Source organism: Neopsephotus bourkii, unplaced genomic scaffold (genome assembly GCF_033783945.1).
Source record: "Neopsephotus bourkii isolate Nb327-2 ecotype Australia unplaced genomic scaffold, CSIRO-AGI_Nbou_v1 NB_1630, whole genome shotgun sequence".
Classification (NCBI taxonomy): domain Eukaryota; kingdom Metazoa; phylum Chordata; class Aves; order Psittaciformes; family Psittacidae; genus Neopsephotus; species Neopsephotus bourkii.
The window spans coordinates 6,939,546-6,959,284 of record NW_026902105.1 but is presented as its reverse complement, the minus strand read 5'-3'; the positions used below and the strand labels follow the sequence as shown (position 1 = coordinate 6,959,284).

Below are 19,739 nucleotides of genomic sequence, written 5' to 3'. Positions count from 1 at the left end.
GGTTTTAATAACATTGGCTAAACAGTGCAACAAGCTAATATTGTAAATAGAGATTAATAGTAATGTCATCCTCTATGCCAACTTGTATTCTTGAATCAACAAATTTACAACAGAGGATAGTGATATATATGTATTTAAACATAGCATGAAGTATACTCTGGATGTCACAATATATGTTTGTTTCTTTTTCTTACTACTGGTTTTTAAGCCACGTAGATGAAGTATTTTGTATATACAACATGACATAATTTAACCTGTTGCATATGTGGTCTTTAGGAAAATTCAGCCTTGAAATGCACCAAAGATCCAATCATTCAAACTTTTATGAAAAACTCCACTTATTTCAGGAATCCCCTGACTTTGGTTATAGTACCAATATCTCAAACGTAAGCATTTTTAGGTTTAAACTCTTAAAAGATTCAATATTTGTTTTGCTGATTTGGTGTTAATTCTTGTCAGCAATTGACAGCTACTTCAGAAAAACAGCAAAACAATATTCTTTTCACATAATATGTAAGATTGAGCACAAAACCCTCCCATCTATCCAGATATTTATGAACAACACAAAAATGACAGATCATAAAACAAATATTTTATTTATCAAAGTAAAATCTCCTCATTACCATGTTAATTTCAATTCCTTTTCATAATTTGAAGACAAAAAAAACCCTGCTAATTCAATTTCCAATTTTAATATTTTAACTATGTTGTGGATTTTATTTTTTTTTGTGTACTTAAATTTCTTTTGCAAATTAGATGGTAAAGTAAAAATAAAATAAAAAAGACACATAAGTTGTCAACTGTAAAAAAATAACCAATTTGTTAACCATTTGAAGAACTTAGAATTTTCATTATCCACCAAAACCATCATAACACTCAATAACAAAATTCAGTAGCATCAAATTGGAAAACTTGCCCTAGGAAACTTTGTGTTTCAGACTTGTAGACTGTGTGCAGTGGAAGGCAGAAGTTTCTTTCTCTTTTTAAAATGGAATATGAATGTTGGAAGGAGGGAATAGCATTCAGTGAGGAATGCTGTGTATAAGAGACAAAATGTTTCCTTCTTTGGAAGATCTTTTTCATCAAAAGATAAGTAGTTTCTTTGTCAGTGATGCAATAATTGGGTCTATTTATTTATAATCTGCTTAGAAGTCTTCAAGTTCTATCTATTTTGACAGTCACTAAAGGGAGACTGTTTTACCTGGGAGAACTGTCAGTTTAATAAAAGGAAAAAAATCTTGTAATGAAAGGGTTGTTTGGTATCTGTCACGGATTCTAACTGAACCATTTCTTTCCTGGATGAACAAGGCCTTATTTCAAAGATGACAAACCCCACACTTCTTTAGGGTATAATGCCACAGAATAGGCTCCATAAAGTGACTTAGTCTTGGAATTTTCATTTATCTTTCTTTTCATCCAGTTCAGAGTTGGTGTAGGTTTGTCGACGTGTTACGGTGATTTATTATAGTATATTTTTACCATGTAATCAATACTCCCCATTATAGTGGGATTTAGCTCAAGAAAAACAAACCATTTATACAGCTGTGAGAAAGATGGTATCAGTTGAGTAGCTTTCAATTCTATTGAGCTGGTAGAAATAGTTTGAGAAATAAATTTTGCATTCTGACCACCACTTTCAGCTACTGTCATGGTTTAAACCCAGACAGCAACTGAGTACCAGTCAAGGTGTTCTGCCTTTGAGCCCTCATCTCAGAATATGAAGGAGTATTACAAATGACAATCCTCATTTTGCTCATGTTTGTAGCTAAGTAGGTCAGAGAAAGGAAGGGAGAAATTCAATAAAAACACTTCTTTTTGCAATTTATATGGATATTTTCATTGAAGAGTAAAATCTCAGTAGAAGAGAATAGAGTACCATCTCTAAAGCCATTCTGAACACCTTGATATAACTGAAGATGTACTTCTGAGAAACATTAGATGACTTTGAATAACCTGCATAGAGAAAGGAGTTATGGATCTTACTTGTTCTGAAGTCCAGCTTTTTAGATAAAACATGGGGGGGGGGGGCGACATTCTACATTCAGAATTAAAAGACAAATGAAGGGCAACCTTTTGGTATGGCTTTAAGCTTTCTCTGAAAATATCTGGTTCCTCAAGCCCCATAAGAAATCTTTGCTGATATTCTGCGTCTGGTCAGGCTTCAGCATGAACTGGTTGATGAACTCCTCAGTCTGACAAAACTTGCTTTCTTGGAAAATGTGTATACCTAGAGAATGTGGGTATTTATGGACCCCAATAGTCAGTAACTCATGAATTTAGAGTTAGATAAAAGCTGAGCAGAGGCTTTCTGGATCGTAGAGGGCTAGTTTTCCAAAATCTACTCAGTGCATAAAGCTAATATTTTTGTAATTGTACCTTTCTGCACGAAGTATTTTTTATGACCTAGTCCTATGTGCATTAGGCATGACTTGCATTTGGTTGAAATCATTATTTAAAATGACCTTGAGCCTCTCTAATAAGTGTGGGAAGTGAACCATATCATTGGCTTCATTCTTTATGAACACATGCAAATATTATCTGGGCTAATATGATAAGCTATCTGCCATTTCATGGTGGATGTTAAGAACAGGATGTAGTTAGCATATGCAGATGCAATTTTACTGTGACAGAGATGACGATTAATGATTTCTCCACCCACTGTAGTTAATTTTAAATTTTTGGTAACAAACAATTTTTTACAGAATAAAAAAAAAAAAAAAAGAAAAAAAAAGCAGAAATCCTGTACTAGCAAATCACATTTATGACTTGAGTGTAAAAACTAAGTTCCTACCAGAAGAAATAATTTATTGGTCACTACAAATATTGCTACATTTCCTTATGTTGTTCAGTCTGATATTTAGTCCTTGGAAATATTTGAATCCAGGCTTCAAAATATTTCCAGCTGAAAGATATGTCTAACAGTCTCAAATATGTCATGAGCTGCCTCTGGTTTATTTGCCTTGGGGGGTGGTGGGGGGGTGGGGGGGTGGGGGAACAAAACATCAATTTTCCAAATATTTATATGTACTGTTTGTCTTTCAAACAAAAGAAAACAAAAAATTCCTGTAGTGTCTTACAGAATATTACATACCATGATATTTAACAGTAACAATAACATTCTTATTTACAACTGAAACAATCTTAATTCCCAGTCTTCTTTACACAATTGTGTACCATAGTCATGGTGGTTTAGTGATTAAGGACCATGCTAAAAAATAGATGCATATGCATTATGAGGAAGGAGAGAGGTCTTTAAACTACATTTTCGGTCTACTATCATATGATCTGGAGAAAAATTTGTGTTGTTAGGAGCTGTGAAAAGGGGTGCCTACAGCTTCATCTTCACACAAATAAATTTTTTCCTGAAAACTTAAATGTCAGAGGAAGTACCTGTACTTTGTTTCGGCACTGACAGTAGCTCTTATTTTAATTTGTAGTAATTCATGCTCCTCTATATGATTTTTTTTTTCTATTTATATTAAGTTGTCACAGATATTTGAGGTAGCTCTGATCAGGTTTATACCTGAAAAATTTTAGGATTGAAGACTGCACAGGAAATCTTAATCTTAATATTTGTTATTTTGTAATATTTATTATATTTTATATAACATATATAAATACAACATTAATTAATGTTAACTCTAAAGTATTAATTATTTATATTAATATTAATAAATCAATTAATTACAGTTAATAATTAATTACATTTGTTTGCTTTGAATGTGTGAATTTTCCAATAGAATATTGGTTGTTTTTTTTTCTTAAAATATGTTATTCCATCATGTATTTTGAGGTAGAGAGAAAAACATCTTCTAAGACTAGTTTAAATAAATATATGCTTGTTTCTGTATTAAGTGTTAACATCATAACTACATATCTTTCTTTGAAGGTTTTTTAGAACAGACAGGGTGCCTGCAGGGTATTTTGTCTTTAGGAAAAAAAATCCTTGCCATTTATTCACACAGATAATCAAATACATCTTTTCCAAAAGCTGCAAGGTAACTGAAGTAGGGTAGGATTATGTAGTATCAGTCAGTAATTAAGGTCAGTTAATTAATTACTGGAATTAAATAAAGTGAGACAGTCATCTGCAGTGGCTATACCCGATAAATGTGCATATGTCTAACTTAACCTCAGCAATCTGGAGGTCTTTGTGCTCGTTTAATAAGACTTCAGTAACCCATGCAACTGAAAGATTTTAGTAGGTGGGATAGGTTGGTAGTTACATGTATGAGACTTATACACACTTCATTCTTTGCAAAAGTTTTGTTGTCTTCATTTGGACTGTCACAGTGAAGACCAGGGGAAGGTTCTGTGGAACTGAAAAAAACTGCAATTAAGAGACTGCATTGTTTTAAAATGAAATTCAATCTTCCTTTTTGACTGGGCAACATAGAGCAGTTAGTTAACTTACTGTAGGAATGGTAAGCAAGATCATCGTCCATCTTAAATTATAACTGCCTCTTTTCAGATCTCATGTTCATAGAATTATAGACTCATAGAATAGTTAGGGTTGGAAAGGACCTTGAGATCATCAAGTTCTAACCCCCTGCCATGGCACTAAACCATATCACCCAAGGCCTCGTCCAACCTGGCCTTGAACACTGCCAGGGATGGAGCATTCACAACCTCCCTGGGCAATGTTTCACTCAGAAGTTGCATTTATAACAGCATTTTTCTGATCTAACATTGTTTTTGAGGAACAGTATCTTCCACAACAGAGCTTTACTTATTTTCAGGTATTCTCTGGAACCTTTTTAATTATGGATTTCTTTTTTATATCCTGAAGTGTAGCTGTGTGGCAACAGAAAATATAATGATTCACAACTCTAACATACCTTTGTGTACTCCCAATTACCACAGAAGTTTTGTTGCTCTGAATTTTAAAAGTTTCATTTTCTTCCCTGTTTTACTTCATTTTCTATTTTTCTTTTGTTTTGACAGTGAATAAGTAAGTTGGTAGTTTAAAATTTACTTACATAGCATGCTAAGATATCCACTGGTTTGGTTCTTAAGTGAATTTTTATTAAAAGATATATTTAGATATTAAGCTATATTGAGTCACAGTTGAGAACACAAACAAGTAAGTAAAGATCAGAGAACATTGCATTGATATTTTAATTATCCTCAGTTCTTTTATTTCAGCATTAAGGTTAAAGTATCAAATGGAGAAACAGCTGGCCTAAAACAGAGCAGGTTTTCTCAATGAGAGTAAATGTGACAATAATATGCTCAGAATGTATCGAAATTGTCCATAATGCACTCAGATTGGACACCCTGAGAGGAAGGGAAGAGAAAAAAAACTAAATGCAATTTTTAGCTTTGTATGGGGAGCTATGTCACACTGACAAAGGTAATTGAAATGAATTTGAAGACAAGGTCAAAAAAGTAAGCATTTACCGGTGACCTGGAAATTGTGTATAAATACCATTTTAGAGTCTCTTCAGACAAAAGCAAAATTTAGTATTTCAGAAAATAAAATACACATTCCACAAAGAGGAAATAAATTTAAAAGATGACAGTAGAAAGTGTGGCCAACAGGGGTTTTAGAAACAAATTTAGAACATGGGACCCTGATCTAAACACTAACACGCTTTTTCAATGATGAGAAAAATAGGAAACATACTAAACTGTCAACAGAAGTTCAAGGCTAAAATCACATTCAAGGACAGCATTATTGCAGAAATTTAAGTAAGTTATATGATATGTTATGTTATGTTGTATGTTGTGTTATATGTTTGTTACATTATTGAGGTAATGAGAGAGGTTCTGTATTAGAGCATTCATTTAGCTCTACAGAACTATGTTAAAATGGAAGCAGTTATAGAAGAGATGTTAAAGAAAATCAATAAACAGAACCATAGCAAGCTGCTAAAATGTGACAGTCTTTTCTGTATAGTTCTGAAGGAACATAGTTATGGAGTGTTTGAAGTATAAATGTTGACCTTAAGGTTAGGTTAGCCTTTCTATCAAAATAGTGGAAGGTGTCAGAAATCTTCCATGATGAACAACTGATCAGTTTCCACAGTTAAAAAAATTGGTAGAGACTATAAAAAAAAGAACAGAACTACGAAATGCATAGTTAAAAATGTTGAAGAAAAATCAATATAATTTTTGAGAAGGAATGTGGAGCTTATTGATAAGCCTGAAAATTCAGCAAGCATATGAATGAAATTAACAACAGTTGATACCATATGACTGAATTTTTGAAAAGTTCTGACTTCCATGAAGAAAGGTTGTATTTTAAGGGAAACATAATACAAGGTGTAGGATTAATACTTATTAATAAAGTAAGAATTGAAAGTTGTAGGTGTGGTGGAAGGTTTTATATTATTTAAAAAAATATATATAATAAAAGAAGGTTACCATAAAGATCCCATATGTATTTATGTTGGGAATTGTGCCACCCAATACAGCTTCACATAAATTGAGGTGACAAAGATATTTCACAGATACCACAGAGTTATACTACATAATCAAATCCAGAGGCAAATCCACAAAGGTTATTCCTCAATACTGTGTGACTAGGCAGTAAAATGGGCATAAATTTTGTTAAAGTCAGGATAAATGCTTGTATAAGAAATAACCCTAAGTATAGGCATGTGGTGACACACAATTAGCTTTTAGTAGTTAGGTAAATTACCTTGAAATCCTTATGGATAGTTCTTCACAGATTACTAAATTTCTAGCAGGGTTATATTTGAGGATTTGCTTTTCCTCATAGAGCATCCTAGCCCTTGAGACATATTCTGATGTGACCCTTTTAACACTAGAACAAATAAACATAATGCAAAAATAGCATCTCCTTCGTTCTTTCAGATATAGAAGATTATTTTTCATAGCCCAGAGTTCAAGGAAAAATAAAATTTACATTCTCAGATATTATCTGTATTACAAAGAAATAAATCAGTCTTAGATTGCTGAGAAATGTTGACTGAAAAGCTCTATCTTTCTGTTATCAAGAGACAGATCTGTGTCTTATGCTGCCTTCAACTTGGTGATTTGAAATGCAACAAACAAGATTCTCTGGGTTGCTGATCACTAGGGAATCCTAGTGATACAAGTGAAGAACATGGAAAGGTCTTTTATACACACTAAAACCAACAACCTTGCTTTGTTTTTGTATTATGGCATCCCAAGGGATCGGGACGTTCTGCAATTAACATAATTCAAAGACCATTAAAAATAACAGCAAAGTCTGGTATGATTCCTCTTCTTCAGAAAGTAGATACTTGTTTCAGTACTTAGTTTTGACAGATTTGAAAAAGCAACTTATAGCTAAATATTTAATTGTGGACAGTTCAACTTCCATAAACTAGGCATAGACATGATCAGAATTGAAGGCTGTTAACGCAATATATGCTCAAACTATTAAGTTATTTCAGTGTACTCTCAACAGGATAGTGAGTTTCTAACTTTTGCTTCATATGGTTAAAGCATGTATTTCCCTTCATTTCAACCTAGCATCTCAACTGAATTTAGACTGATATTGCAGTTGTGAAGCTAAAAACAACTAGTTGCCACTCAGGACAAAAATCATGTTACCTTTAATGACTCTGTCTTGAACTAGTAAAAAAATCCTAATATTAGGTTGAGCAGGGCTCAAAAGTAAATAGTTCCTTTCTAAACCTTTTAATAATTTCTAACCAGTACAGTTCATTGCAAATGTAACATACTGAATTCATTTTATATTAAAATAAAAAAAAATATCAGGAGGAAGGTTAAGAAAATCAAAAGGAAGGTTAACTAAAATAAGATTTTAGGTAGTCCAGAAACTGTTTGAAGATGTACTCAAAATTTTCTTAACAATATTTATGGACATATCAGACATGACATAAGAAAGGATGTTCATCTAAATGTGTGTTCACACTTAGAAGATCACGTTACTGCTATTGACAAAATCTGCTCTGAAAGAAAGGTGTTCTTTGGAGTCTCATAAAAACTGTGAAGCTGACATTTTTCCAAGTTGTGTTGTCATCACCCTACACACTTGTAACAGAAGCTGTCATGACACTATCGCTTTAAACCATGACCTCCCTCTTTTTCATATATTTCTTTTCCTTCCTCTCCTTCCTAGTTATCTGCTGTCCTAGACATTTGGTTTTCTTATATGTACCCAAAGCTTGACTTGCCATGGATATGCAAAGAATATTAGAACACAAAAATGTAATTGTTTTAATCTTGCTTTAAGTATAATCAATCATTAAAGAGTTAGAAAGAGAGGCAGTATAATCAGAATGTAGCTAGACATAAAAGAGATAAACAATATGCACCAATATTAGTCAAGAAGCAAGAGCTTGAGATTTTGACACTGGTGAAATTCTGCGCAACATGTGATAAAAATGGCAGTTCTTGTCTCCTGTAAATCTGTAACTTGTGCTTGACATGTCTTGATGGGTGCTGACATGCCACACTGTAATTCAAAATCAAGTAGAGATGTTACTGGTAATGTCAGAGTAATGTAACTGGATTTTACAGAAACCACTTGCACCAGGTGTAGCAAAAGCAGTGTAAATTAGATCAGTGTCTATTCTGAGTATATTTATTTTTTTGTCTGTTTACTTGTTTTAAAGGCCAATCCTGTATTCATTTTTTTTAATATTTTCAATGGATACTTGTGCTCATAACTGTTCATTACATGAACCAGTTATTTTGATTATTGTTTATTTTACTATTAACAGTTGTTTCTTACCATGTTTTTATTTCCTGTTTTTCAAGTGTTGGGTTCTTTTTCCACACTTTTTGGCACAAGTTATTTTTGTTTGCTTCTAATGTGAATGTGATAGTACAGATTGCGTATGGGTTTGGGTTTTTCCTGTTTTTGTTTGGTTTTGGTTTTTTTTTAAGGAAGGAATGATTATTTCTTGTGAAGAGACTGTAAAGCTTTGCACATTTTTCATTCATGCTTTCTCATGAGTCAGTGTTTCATTTGTAGCTAAAAATGTGTTAAACTTTGTTAATCTCTGACTTTTTTTTTACTTCTACACATCTGTCACGTAATGCTCTTTTCCTTTTGCTGTCTAAATAGACTTGAAAGACTCTGAAACAGTTTCTCCCGGAAAACTATTACTACCAATGTTCTTTTCTCTTATTTTTTATTCATTTATTATATTGGTAGATTAATTATTTTAAATTGATTGTTTGTTGGTTGGTTGTTGGTTTGGTTTTCTTTTTTAATATTGTCATCATTTCTCCAGTTTCTGTTAATGATTCAGGCCCTGCTTTGATAAGTTTTGGAACTCCTGAGGGGATTTTACCAGCTTCTGCTGTCCTCTTTCAAATGCTGTTAATATATGTTAGCCTGAGCATCTCTCTCATTTTTTTAAATCAATTTTGACTGTCATAAATAATCTGTGTTGTGAAAGCTGAATACATGGCAGTATGGAAATCTTTTATATTCTTTATGACACTGCTTTCTTTGGTACTGCTTTCCAGGTGTATGATGGTGCACTCTCTCTGTATTTGTTGGTGTCTTTTTATTTCTAATGTATTTCTGCATTTCCAAACAGCAACTAAAACATGTATTTCTATGTCGGGCTGTCTTTTCTGTATGCAGTGTATTGTCAAAACAATTTTGGGTGTTTCCATCACATTCAAATTTACACACTGATATCCACAATAAAAGTATCAGTCATTTGGAAGTTGGAAGAAATTTTTCTACCATTTTTATGTGTTAAGATTTCCTTTGCATGCTTTTTAAAAATTATTTTATTTTCCAGTGATGATTTATCAGTTACTGCATTTGTTTTCTTGCTATCTATATATTAGTCTTGACTTAACCACTACAAGAAATCATTACAGCTGAAAATCTCACCAGTTGGCTTAAAAAAGCTAAATAGAAACATAGAATCATAGAATAGTTAGGGTTGGAAAGGACCTTAAGATCATCTAATTCCAACCCCCCTGCCATGGGCAGGGACACCTCACACTAAACCATGTCACCCAAGACCTTGTCCAACCTGGCCTTGAACACTTCCAGGGACGGAGCATTGACAGCTTCCCTGGGCAACCCATTCCAGTGCCTCACCACCCTAACAGTAAAGAATTTCCTCCTTATATCCAATCCAAACTTCCCATTTGTTTTAACCCATTACCCCTTGTCCTATCGCTACAGTGCCTAATGAAGAGTCCCTCCCCATCATCCCTATAGGCCCCCTTCAGATACTGGAAGGCTGCTAGGAGGTCTCCAGGTACCAGACTAGGAAAAACCATGTGCTGGTTTGGGCTGGGGTAATTTTCTCCATATTAGCCAGTGTGGGACTGTGTTTTGGCTTTGTGCTGAAAACCATTTTGATCACACAGGGATATTATACTCACTGCTGAGAAGTGCTTACACAGAGTCAAGGCCTTTTCTGCTCTTCACCCTACCCCACCAGCGAGTAGGCTGAGGGTGCACAACAAGCTGGGAGGAGACACAGCCAGGAGAGCTGATCCCAACTTACTCAAGGGATATTGCATCCATATAACATGCTCACTAACAAGCTTTGGGGAAGATTAGCTGGGGGTGAGGGGGAACACTGCTCAGGGACTGACTGGGCATCACTTTGTGGGAGGTTAGCAATTGTTCTCATTTGCATCACTTGTCTCTCTTGAGTTTTATTTCTGTATCGTTATTATTTTCCTATTCATTGCAATTTCTTTCCCTTTCCCTTTTATGTTTCCTTTTCCTTTTCCCTTTCCTTTTTCTTTTTTCTTTCCTTCTTATTATTAAACTGTTTTTATCTCAACCCACAAGTTTTCTCACTTGTACCCTTCCAATTCTCCTCCTCTGAGCCTGCTGGTGGGGAGGGGGTGGGGTGGGGAGTGGGTGAGCAGCTGTGCTTTGCTTAGTAGCTGTCTGTGGTTAAACCATGGCAATATATCAAATTCTAAAAGCATACATCATGTCACCAAATTACTTTTGCTTAACCTACTCATTTAGACCAACTGAATAGTAGGTATCCTAGTCTGGATTTATGAAACAGTGGCCCATTAAAGAAAAAGTCAGTATTCCATTATCAGTTCTTCAAGGTCTATTTTTAACTTGTTTGCAGAGTTTACACATGATTATTCTTCATTTTATATTGTATTTGTAGATGTGTAATCAAATTCATCTGTGTGACATAAACCTATGCTGTGCCATTATTTTTTATATTCATATATTAATATATGTGAATATTATTCATTCCTATTCCTCACTGATTCTACTGAGGAATGCTGCTTGTAATCAGATGGTGCAATATATGGCACTTAAATCTATAATTGCTTAAATTCAATTGGATATTAGTTTTAGGACCTGGAAAGTATTACATCTGAAAGCAGTAATAGGAATTAAAAGCTTCAAGCTGCAGAAAATTTATTTGGTAGGAAAAAAACTCTTAAAAAAATGAGGAGATTTGTGGTTGATTCTTATACATGCATAGTCCATTCTTAATAGCTTTTTTTCCTGAAGTTTTCCTTATGGGGTCTTTTTTTTTTTAGTTAAACTGCAAAGGCATGGTGGAAAACACATGAGCAATAAGCATATGGCAGGGGCTTTTAACCCTGTACTGTTTTGCTGTAGCTATAGAAAATTTTACTTTATAATGGTAGTTGGTTGTAGATTACAAGGCTATGTGGTTCTGCTCTGACTTTGCCTCTGTGCAGTGATCATCTTTATTTTATAGCTAGCATATGCTGAAAAGTGAGTAAAGGTATCACTGCTGATGGTAATGCATTTTATATTGTATTCTCTATTTACTAAAACATTGCCATAAAGAGGTAGAATTTGACAAAGGTGCATGAATACCAATGGTCAAGATAGGTAATATTCCTGATAAAAAAGCTTACCAATTTAAAATAGAGAGTGGATGATACTTATTGTTGCAATAGGGCTTTTTCAAGGGCTATTGGAAGTGCTATTTTATAAGACATGATACCATTACAGAAAATTCAGCACACAGAGAAAAGGAACTTCTCACACTAATGCTTAGTAATGCTTCAAGGAAACAGTGGGCAGTGCATCACCACACTGATTCTTATCACATTTTTACCACAATCAAGTCCCTTTCTCTCCCATCACTGTTCCACTGCTGATCCTGGAAGGCAGGACAAGGATAGAATACTGAGTAGTATTTGTATATGTCAGGAAATAAACTAAAGAGGAAATAAAGTGATACAGTATTTCAGTGTCTAAGCAAACATTATTAAAAATACTGGAATACTATCAGAGAATTACATCAGACAATATAATTTGCCATTTGAAGTGTTTTTCTTGTTATTGATTGGTTTGTTGCTTGCTGTGTTTTATTCTGTAGTATTTTTTTCATTCCTAGGGAAATGGTGCTCAGCATTTCTTGCCTTTTTTGTGTTGAATAGCACAGTTTATATTTGTAGGTGTGATGTGTGTTAGATTTCTTACTCTAAGTAGATCTTTCAATGAGCAGCATAAGAATGAGATGTTGATTTTTACAGCCTTTCAGTTTGTAACATGTAACTAGTTATTTCGAAATTAAATGACTCTGTAAAAATTATTCAAAGGCAGTGAGACCTACATAGCTGAAATAAGCATAAGTGAAAGTAAATGGGTAAAATTCTAGTAGTAGAATTATTGTATCCAGACAAATTATTCCATACTAGATATTCTCCAGAGGTAAAAATATGTTTTATTTTTGTATTAAATTAATATTTTTAATTGACTGTAGCTATAGTATCACGTCAATGGATCCATCTTTGATTTCTGAATAGTAATGTTTAGTGATGGTCAGGGTCGAATCTCCCATTCCTGAAACTTATGTTGTTTAAAGTAATCATTTCCCAAAAGGTAAGAAAGGAAATACAGACAGTAAGCTCTATGGGTTTACTAAAACATCAAATAAGCCTCTTCCTCCTTTGTAATACTTTCAGGAAGGACTGGAGAACAGTCCTGCTGATTTACAGCAAAATAAAAAGTCTTGGAGAACAGTATTAGAATCATAGAATGATAGAATAGTTAGGGTTGGAAAGGACCTTAAGATCATCAAGTTCCAACCCCCCTACCATGGGCAGGGATACCTTGAACTAAACCATGTCACCCAAGGTTTTGTCTAACCTGGCCTTGCACACTGCCAGGGATGGAGCATTCACAGCTTCCCTGGGCAACCTATTCTAGTCCCTCACCACCCTTACAGTAAAGAATTTCTTCCTTATATCCAATCTAAACTTCCCATGTTTAAGTTTTAACCCGTTACTCCTTGTCCTGTCACTACAGTCCCTAATGAAGAGTCCCTCCCCAGAATCCCTATAGGGGATATGCTACTCCTGTAAGAACTAAATGCTTTACCACCTAATGATGTATGAAGTTAAATATTTTCTTAGATTGCAAAGGTCACCTGTGTGCTTACATCTTGATTCAACTGTCTTTATACTATCTGTTTTTGAGACCCAGGAATGTGAATTCTTGTGAGGACAGAGTCATTACAGCAGCAGTTGGAAAACAGTGGGAAAAACCAACAAGGGATAAGTAAACTAAGAAAGGGACGAGTGAAAAAGTCAAGAATGAGAACACCGAGTGAAGGAAAATACTACGAAATAATTAATACATACATTTTATTGCTGCTGCAAATTGAACTTTACATATGTCAGGGTGACAAATAGTTCATCCCTAAGTCCAGACTGCATTGAGCACATAAATAGGCTGTAGGCAATCCTGTTGAGAGACTTTGCTCCCAAGGCAGCCCTGCTGGAAATTCTGCTTCCAGCCTTGTACCATGTCTCTTGTACTCTTATGTGACCAGATAATGTGCCCAGTATACAACCAGTACAGATGTGTGCTGTTTTCATGGAATTCAGTGTGTGGGAAAAATGTTTAGAAGTTTCAGATGATGTTTCAAATAAGCATTTTAATTAATATAAATTATAAAAAGAAAATGTCATTATCTCTATTTTCTATACACATTGAAATTGTTTTAATCAGATTTAAGAACTAATGAGAACTCAGATTATTGATGGTACCAAATTGTATTTTTGATTTTTTTTTCTCATTTGCAAAAATTTCTGGGTTTAATCACTTCTGGAAATTTTTGTGCCTTTGTCAATAGCATTATTTTGTGTGATTTTTTTTTTTTCCCCCCCACCACCTGCAAAAATACTACCTTTCAAATATTGTGAAATATTTTGGCTAGACATTTATATAGTTAAATAATAATTCTACTTCAGAGAAATCAAGAACACTTTGAAAATGTACTAGTTTTCTTAAATTCTTGTGTACTACACAAACATATTTAGTTTCTCTGATTTCATAGTTTTAAAAAAAGTTGTGGTAGCATCACTTTGATATTATAGTATATTATGGTATTATACAGTGTTACAATGGCAATACAACATAAACAGTTACGTATTTTGTAAATACAGAACTCAAAAATCACTTGAGACCCAGAACTATTAATATCAGTAATCAGTAATGCAAGACCTTGCACCGAAGTGAATAAAAACTCATAAAATCTGCAGTACATTTGTTTTTATTTGAAAAATTATGCATGTTAATTGAATTTATGGAAAAATGTATGTTTACAAGAAATTTGGGGTTTTTCAATTTTGTTCTGTTGTAAAATAATAGTGGTTTTGTAATATCACATAAATCTTGCTTAACTGCATAACATGTAGGAATAAAAAAGAATAAGGATATCGAAAGTTTTGACTTTATACATATTGGTCCACCATATGCTAAGAACTAGATAGGTAACTACTAATGTAAGTATTGCTATTACATGTTATTGCTACAAGTTTTATTAAAATTTAAGGGTGAAATGCTCTCCCTTTTGGTGTCAGTGGCGCTGGCTTCAGTGAAATCTTAATTTTACTCTGAATTTGAACATTATATCTTCTGATTAGGGAAGTATAAAAATTATATGAATGCTGGAGTGGGACAGTGTTATTGTTCTTTATTACAGTAACGAATTTATTCAACTCACAAGCTGTGAAGAAGGGAATGGGATTAGGGAGAATTAATAAGTTTATTGGCAACTTTTTTTCTCTAGTTTTGGTGCTTTTATTGCTTAAATTTTACATATTCCTTTCTGTTTAATCCAAAATCTGGAATAGATATCTTGAGTACTTATAAGCTTGTATGCAGACCTGTTTTTATAAAAAATACTTACCACATTCAGTTAATGAAGAGTTTCTAGTTTGTGTTTTTGAAATAACCCAAGTGAAATAATTCACTAGGTGTGAGACTTTCAGCCAAGACTCTTGCTTCTTGGCGAAAAGTACCAATTATTTTATTACCTAAATACATTTTCACAAGAAAGCATGAATTTCTGGTATCTCTGATATGAATTTCTGATATGATGGTAGATTGAGGGAAGACACTGAGATTATTCTTTCAGCCATAGAAAACAATGTTACATGTACTTATGGTAGTCTTCATGCTTACTCCACATCCCAGAGTCGGTGCCTATCAGCAAAGCTGTACTGAGCGTCACCAAGACTATCTTCTGTTCTGGGTCCTGACCAATATGCTAAACTCTGTTATATATGCCACATCTACCACATGTACACACACAGCGCACAGGCAAAAGTCAAGATCCTTCTGTTGACCTATTTCAAATACCATGACTTTAACACTAGCCCATGAAACCATTTACAAATTGTATATGCAGACTGGAACAGTGGGTACCATCTGTTCCTCTCTCAGGTACACAGGCTGTCAAAATGCTGCATTGAAAGATGTGTTCGTTTCATGGTATAATCTACCATACATTTTGTATGAATTAACTTAATGTTGCCTGAAAATGGGTTTTGTAGCTACACCAATAAATAGCTTGTATTTAGTATGACAAATAATGAGATAAAATCTTCTGAAATAGTAGTAAGAAAGCCATCTTTTTGTTATTTAATGTAATTCAAAAGATAGTAATCTTTCGAGAGCATACCAGAAAACCCAGGGGTTTTTGGTGTGTAGCAGTTGAAACATTTGAGTAGTACTTATTTTAGAAAGTCACTTAAGTCTTAGCAGAGGAAACAAATTTGTTAGAGAAACGTGTTATCATTAAACTAATTTAAAAATGTTTTATAGTCCAACGTGTTTAGAAGAAATATTCTAAAAATATGCCATAATCTTGACAATAGAGTCAGAGAAGCAGGTGACAGACACAGGAAAACACTGAGCACTTATGACATCTAAATGCACCTGAACATCTAATGAAGAAAAATAAGAAATAACAGTTTTTAGCTTGAGAGTTCTGAATAATGCCAAATCTAACTTCTATTGTTAACCTTAGAAACATACATTGTTGTAGTAAATAGCATTGTTATTTATCTGCCATTATACCTAAAGTATTATATATATTAATGGTGGAATAAGCATCATGCTTGTGTGCTTGTTCATAACTTAATATATATAATGTTTTAAATAACTGAGATATGAATAAATGGTGTATAATTTTCAGCCAAGCAGCCCTAACTTTCTTATTGCAGTACTTCTGTACATTGTTTTGAATTATGTATCTACTAGCATTGCCTAAGAATTTACTAGTATGCAGAAGGGTGTCATCAATTCTCTTTTGACAAATGAGAAAGTTGTGCATACTTAGTACTTCACAGGGTATACAAATTTAATCTAGTGCAGAAGTGTAATAAAATTTACTGTAATAGCATATGCCAACATACAGCCTTAAGCTGATTTTTTTTCTGAAATTATGCTATTCAAGACTGATTATCTTCACATTCTAGCACCCTGTGGAAGCCGGTCAACGGGCTCTGAAGGCACTGTATTATCACCAAACTACCCCAAGAATTATAGTGTTGGTCACAACTGTGTTTATTCTATCACTGTTCCTAAGGAATTTGGTAAGTAGATCTTGTCTCATTCATATCTTTTTGTTGCTTGGATACTTTCAGCAATTCTGGATGATTTGTATGATTGTTTTTATACTAAACATGCCAGTATGAAAAAGCTCCTTTAAACTGACGTTTCTGTTTATACTTTTTGCAATTTTTTTATAATGCACTATTTTCTCAAAATTCTTATATTTACCATTAGCTTTTGAAATTACTATTAATTTATTTTTGTCTCATTATGGCAACCAGCCTGAAACTTAACATATTGCTGTGGTGCTAGCCAAATATACTAGTGGTACCAGTTAAGGTTTCTTTTCACCCAAGATCATGTGCCAAAGTTCTTGAAAGTGTAGTGTTCTCCAGTAAGTTCACCTAAGCAAATGAAGGAACTTTCACCTTAACTGTTTGGTATTGCTCTCATAGTCCTTGGTTTCTCTGCATCCTGAGGCAATGGCATAGTCCTTCCTGAGATATTAAAGTAGAGCAGCATGGATCTGTCAGGTTTTTGTAGATTACGAGGTCCTCCATCAAAACTTCACTCCCATCCTAACATTTTTTCTGATGGCTAGATGGATCTTTTAAAATGTCTTCTGTCCCACGTAAAGTTAGGGCTTTTACAGCACTGTTTTATCTCTCTGGATTTATGTATTATTTTATCTCACTTTATTGTTAAACAATGCCTATAATGACAGCTGATAGTTCACTTTGACTTGTTTGCAAGTGGTATGCCACATATTGAATATTGTTTATTCTTTAAATATCCATTCTTCAGATTTAAACTTGGATAAGTAGGACTTTATTCTGACCCCCTGCTCACATTTCAGCTTGTCAAAAACACATGCCTGGGGATGGGGATGGGTATATATTAATCTTCCTTCATGTTGATTCGGCAAACAATCATACTCATGATGACTGAACTCCCTTGACATTCAATTAATTTCTTCCTGTGTATACCACAGAGATGCATAGGCTACTAGTAGACACAGTTTTTAAAGATCATGATTTAGATATTATTAACTCTGTCATAGCATGATTCAGTGATGTATTAGGGATATAATTGTCATAAAGTATCTGTCATTTCTCTCAAGCATTTTGCCTGTCCTACCTTCCGGTCGACCTTTACTCCCTTTCTTGTGTTTAAGTGGAATATTTTAATAGCTACAAAAGGTACCTGCAGAATATATCATGGAAGTATTTAATTCACTTTTTGTGAATACAGAAAACAGAAATGTTTGTGTTGAAAGAGAAAGGTAAATATCATATCTAGTAAAGAGAAATGCTTGTGTGTTAAAAGAGGAAGGTAAAAAACAGTATAATGTTCAAAAAGGATAACATGACAAATTGAATAGGTCAAAACAAGTATTTCCATTTCAGCTGCTTTCAAAAGCTCAAATTTTAAAATATGAACATTTGTTTGGATTACACAATGATGGGGTATGTGCTTTTTTTTTTTTTTAATATGATATTAATATTTCTGACCCATGCTCTTTCTCTAATTTATCATTACTAAGATTATTACACTAACAACCATTAAGAAAGTCAAAGTAATACTGACAATCTACTTAACCTGCGCTGTCTAAACTCAAGATAATTATTTATCTGTCTGAAATATTAAATATTTGTGTAATGCATGTGTTTTATCTAATAGCTTTCATCTCTAGTTCATCACAATTTATTTGAGTACAATTACAGAGAAGGGTAGTTATAATTTTTTCATTCTGAGCTCTTTTTAAGATCAGTTTTAGAAATTATTCCCTGTAGCTCCATTATTTTGGGTCCTGATAAAAGGGACACATTGCATTGAGAAAAAAGCCTTTCCTTGCAGTGCTTGTTATGGATTGTGGGGGGATCACTCACTGACAAGATGATCTCAAATAATTCTGCCCTTTGTGAATAAAGACACCAGATTTCATCTTGAATTCACCTGCTAGTGTGCACCCTGACATAGCCAGAGAATGTACAAAAGAATTGACACAAGCTTTTTAGAGAATGGAGGGAACTCCAGCAAACCTGCTGACATGAGATAATTTAATGTGATTTCCCTAGAGAAAACAGAAAAAAAAAAAAAAGCTTCCATAATCTTTCCTGTGGCTCCAAATTTCAGTGTGAAATATAGCATCCAAATACTTCATGAATGGAACCTCTTCAGGAACTATTTTGGCATCCAGTACAGTAGATGAGATTTTATAATAGACGGCTCTAAATAAAACAAAAAAAAAAACCAACAACATGGAATAGTATATTCAGTATGTAGAAGGGAACTTACAGGCCTGCATTAGTTTTTGATGGTGTGGTAAGGAAAGCTATTTCATGTACAGCTTTTCAGGTTCTTAAGCCACAAATTCTGTGGAAAAATCATTGCAGTGTGGACTTATTTTTCAATGTTTCATTACTCTGCCATGCAGAATCATAGTTGCAATATTTCATACCATGCCAGGTTTAAGCTAGAAAATAAATGATGCACAAAAGCACACAGTATGCCACAAACAAAACCTTCTGTAAACACGGAAGACTCATCTTCTTTGACACTCTCACACTGATATTTTTAAATGGTGTAGTGATTGTTCAGCGATGAAATCCAGCACTGTTTGCAATTAAAATTGTAGACTTTTAAGATTGCATTTTGTTTTCCTGTTGCACATGAATTACTGTGTATGCTCTGCTCTGCATACTCTGCTCTCTATTTAAGTTAGTATTTTTAACAGTAAAATTAATGGCATCTCGACTTGCCTCAGAAATGGCTTATTTTTCAGAACAAAAAAGATGTACCCTAAGACATGTAAGACATGTAAGTGTGGTTTATGGGCTAGTCTATCAGAAAATTAAGTATAAATTCTGAGAGGCCATCAAAAATATTAAATTTAAATCAGAGCTTTTTTTCTTACAAAGAAGCTAAAAACACATATATGTCATTAGGAAAATGTCTAGTTTCCATGGAGACTGTGCGTTTGCTATACATTTAC

The 19,739-nt window shown here is 33.8% G+C and overlaps 1 protein-coding gene across 4 annotated transcripts in view; it reads left to right on the top strand.

Annotated features, from left to right (window-relative positions):
* The window catches only part of CSMD3 (CUB and Sushi multiple domains 3), a 600,129-nt gene that overhangs the window by 436,245 nt on the left and 144,145 nt on the right, over nucleotides 1–19,739 (top strand). For all 4 annotated transcript variants that reach the window (XM_061373410.1, XM_061373409.1, XM_061373412.1 and 1 more), the window contains one exon: nucleotides 16,669–16,785. In XM_061373410.1, coding sequence (XP_061229394.1) covers nucleotides 16,669–16,785 — 117 coding nt within the window. The remainder of the gene's footprint in view (nucleotides 1–16,668; nucleotides 16,786–19,739) is intronic.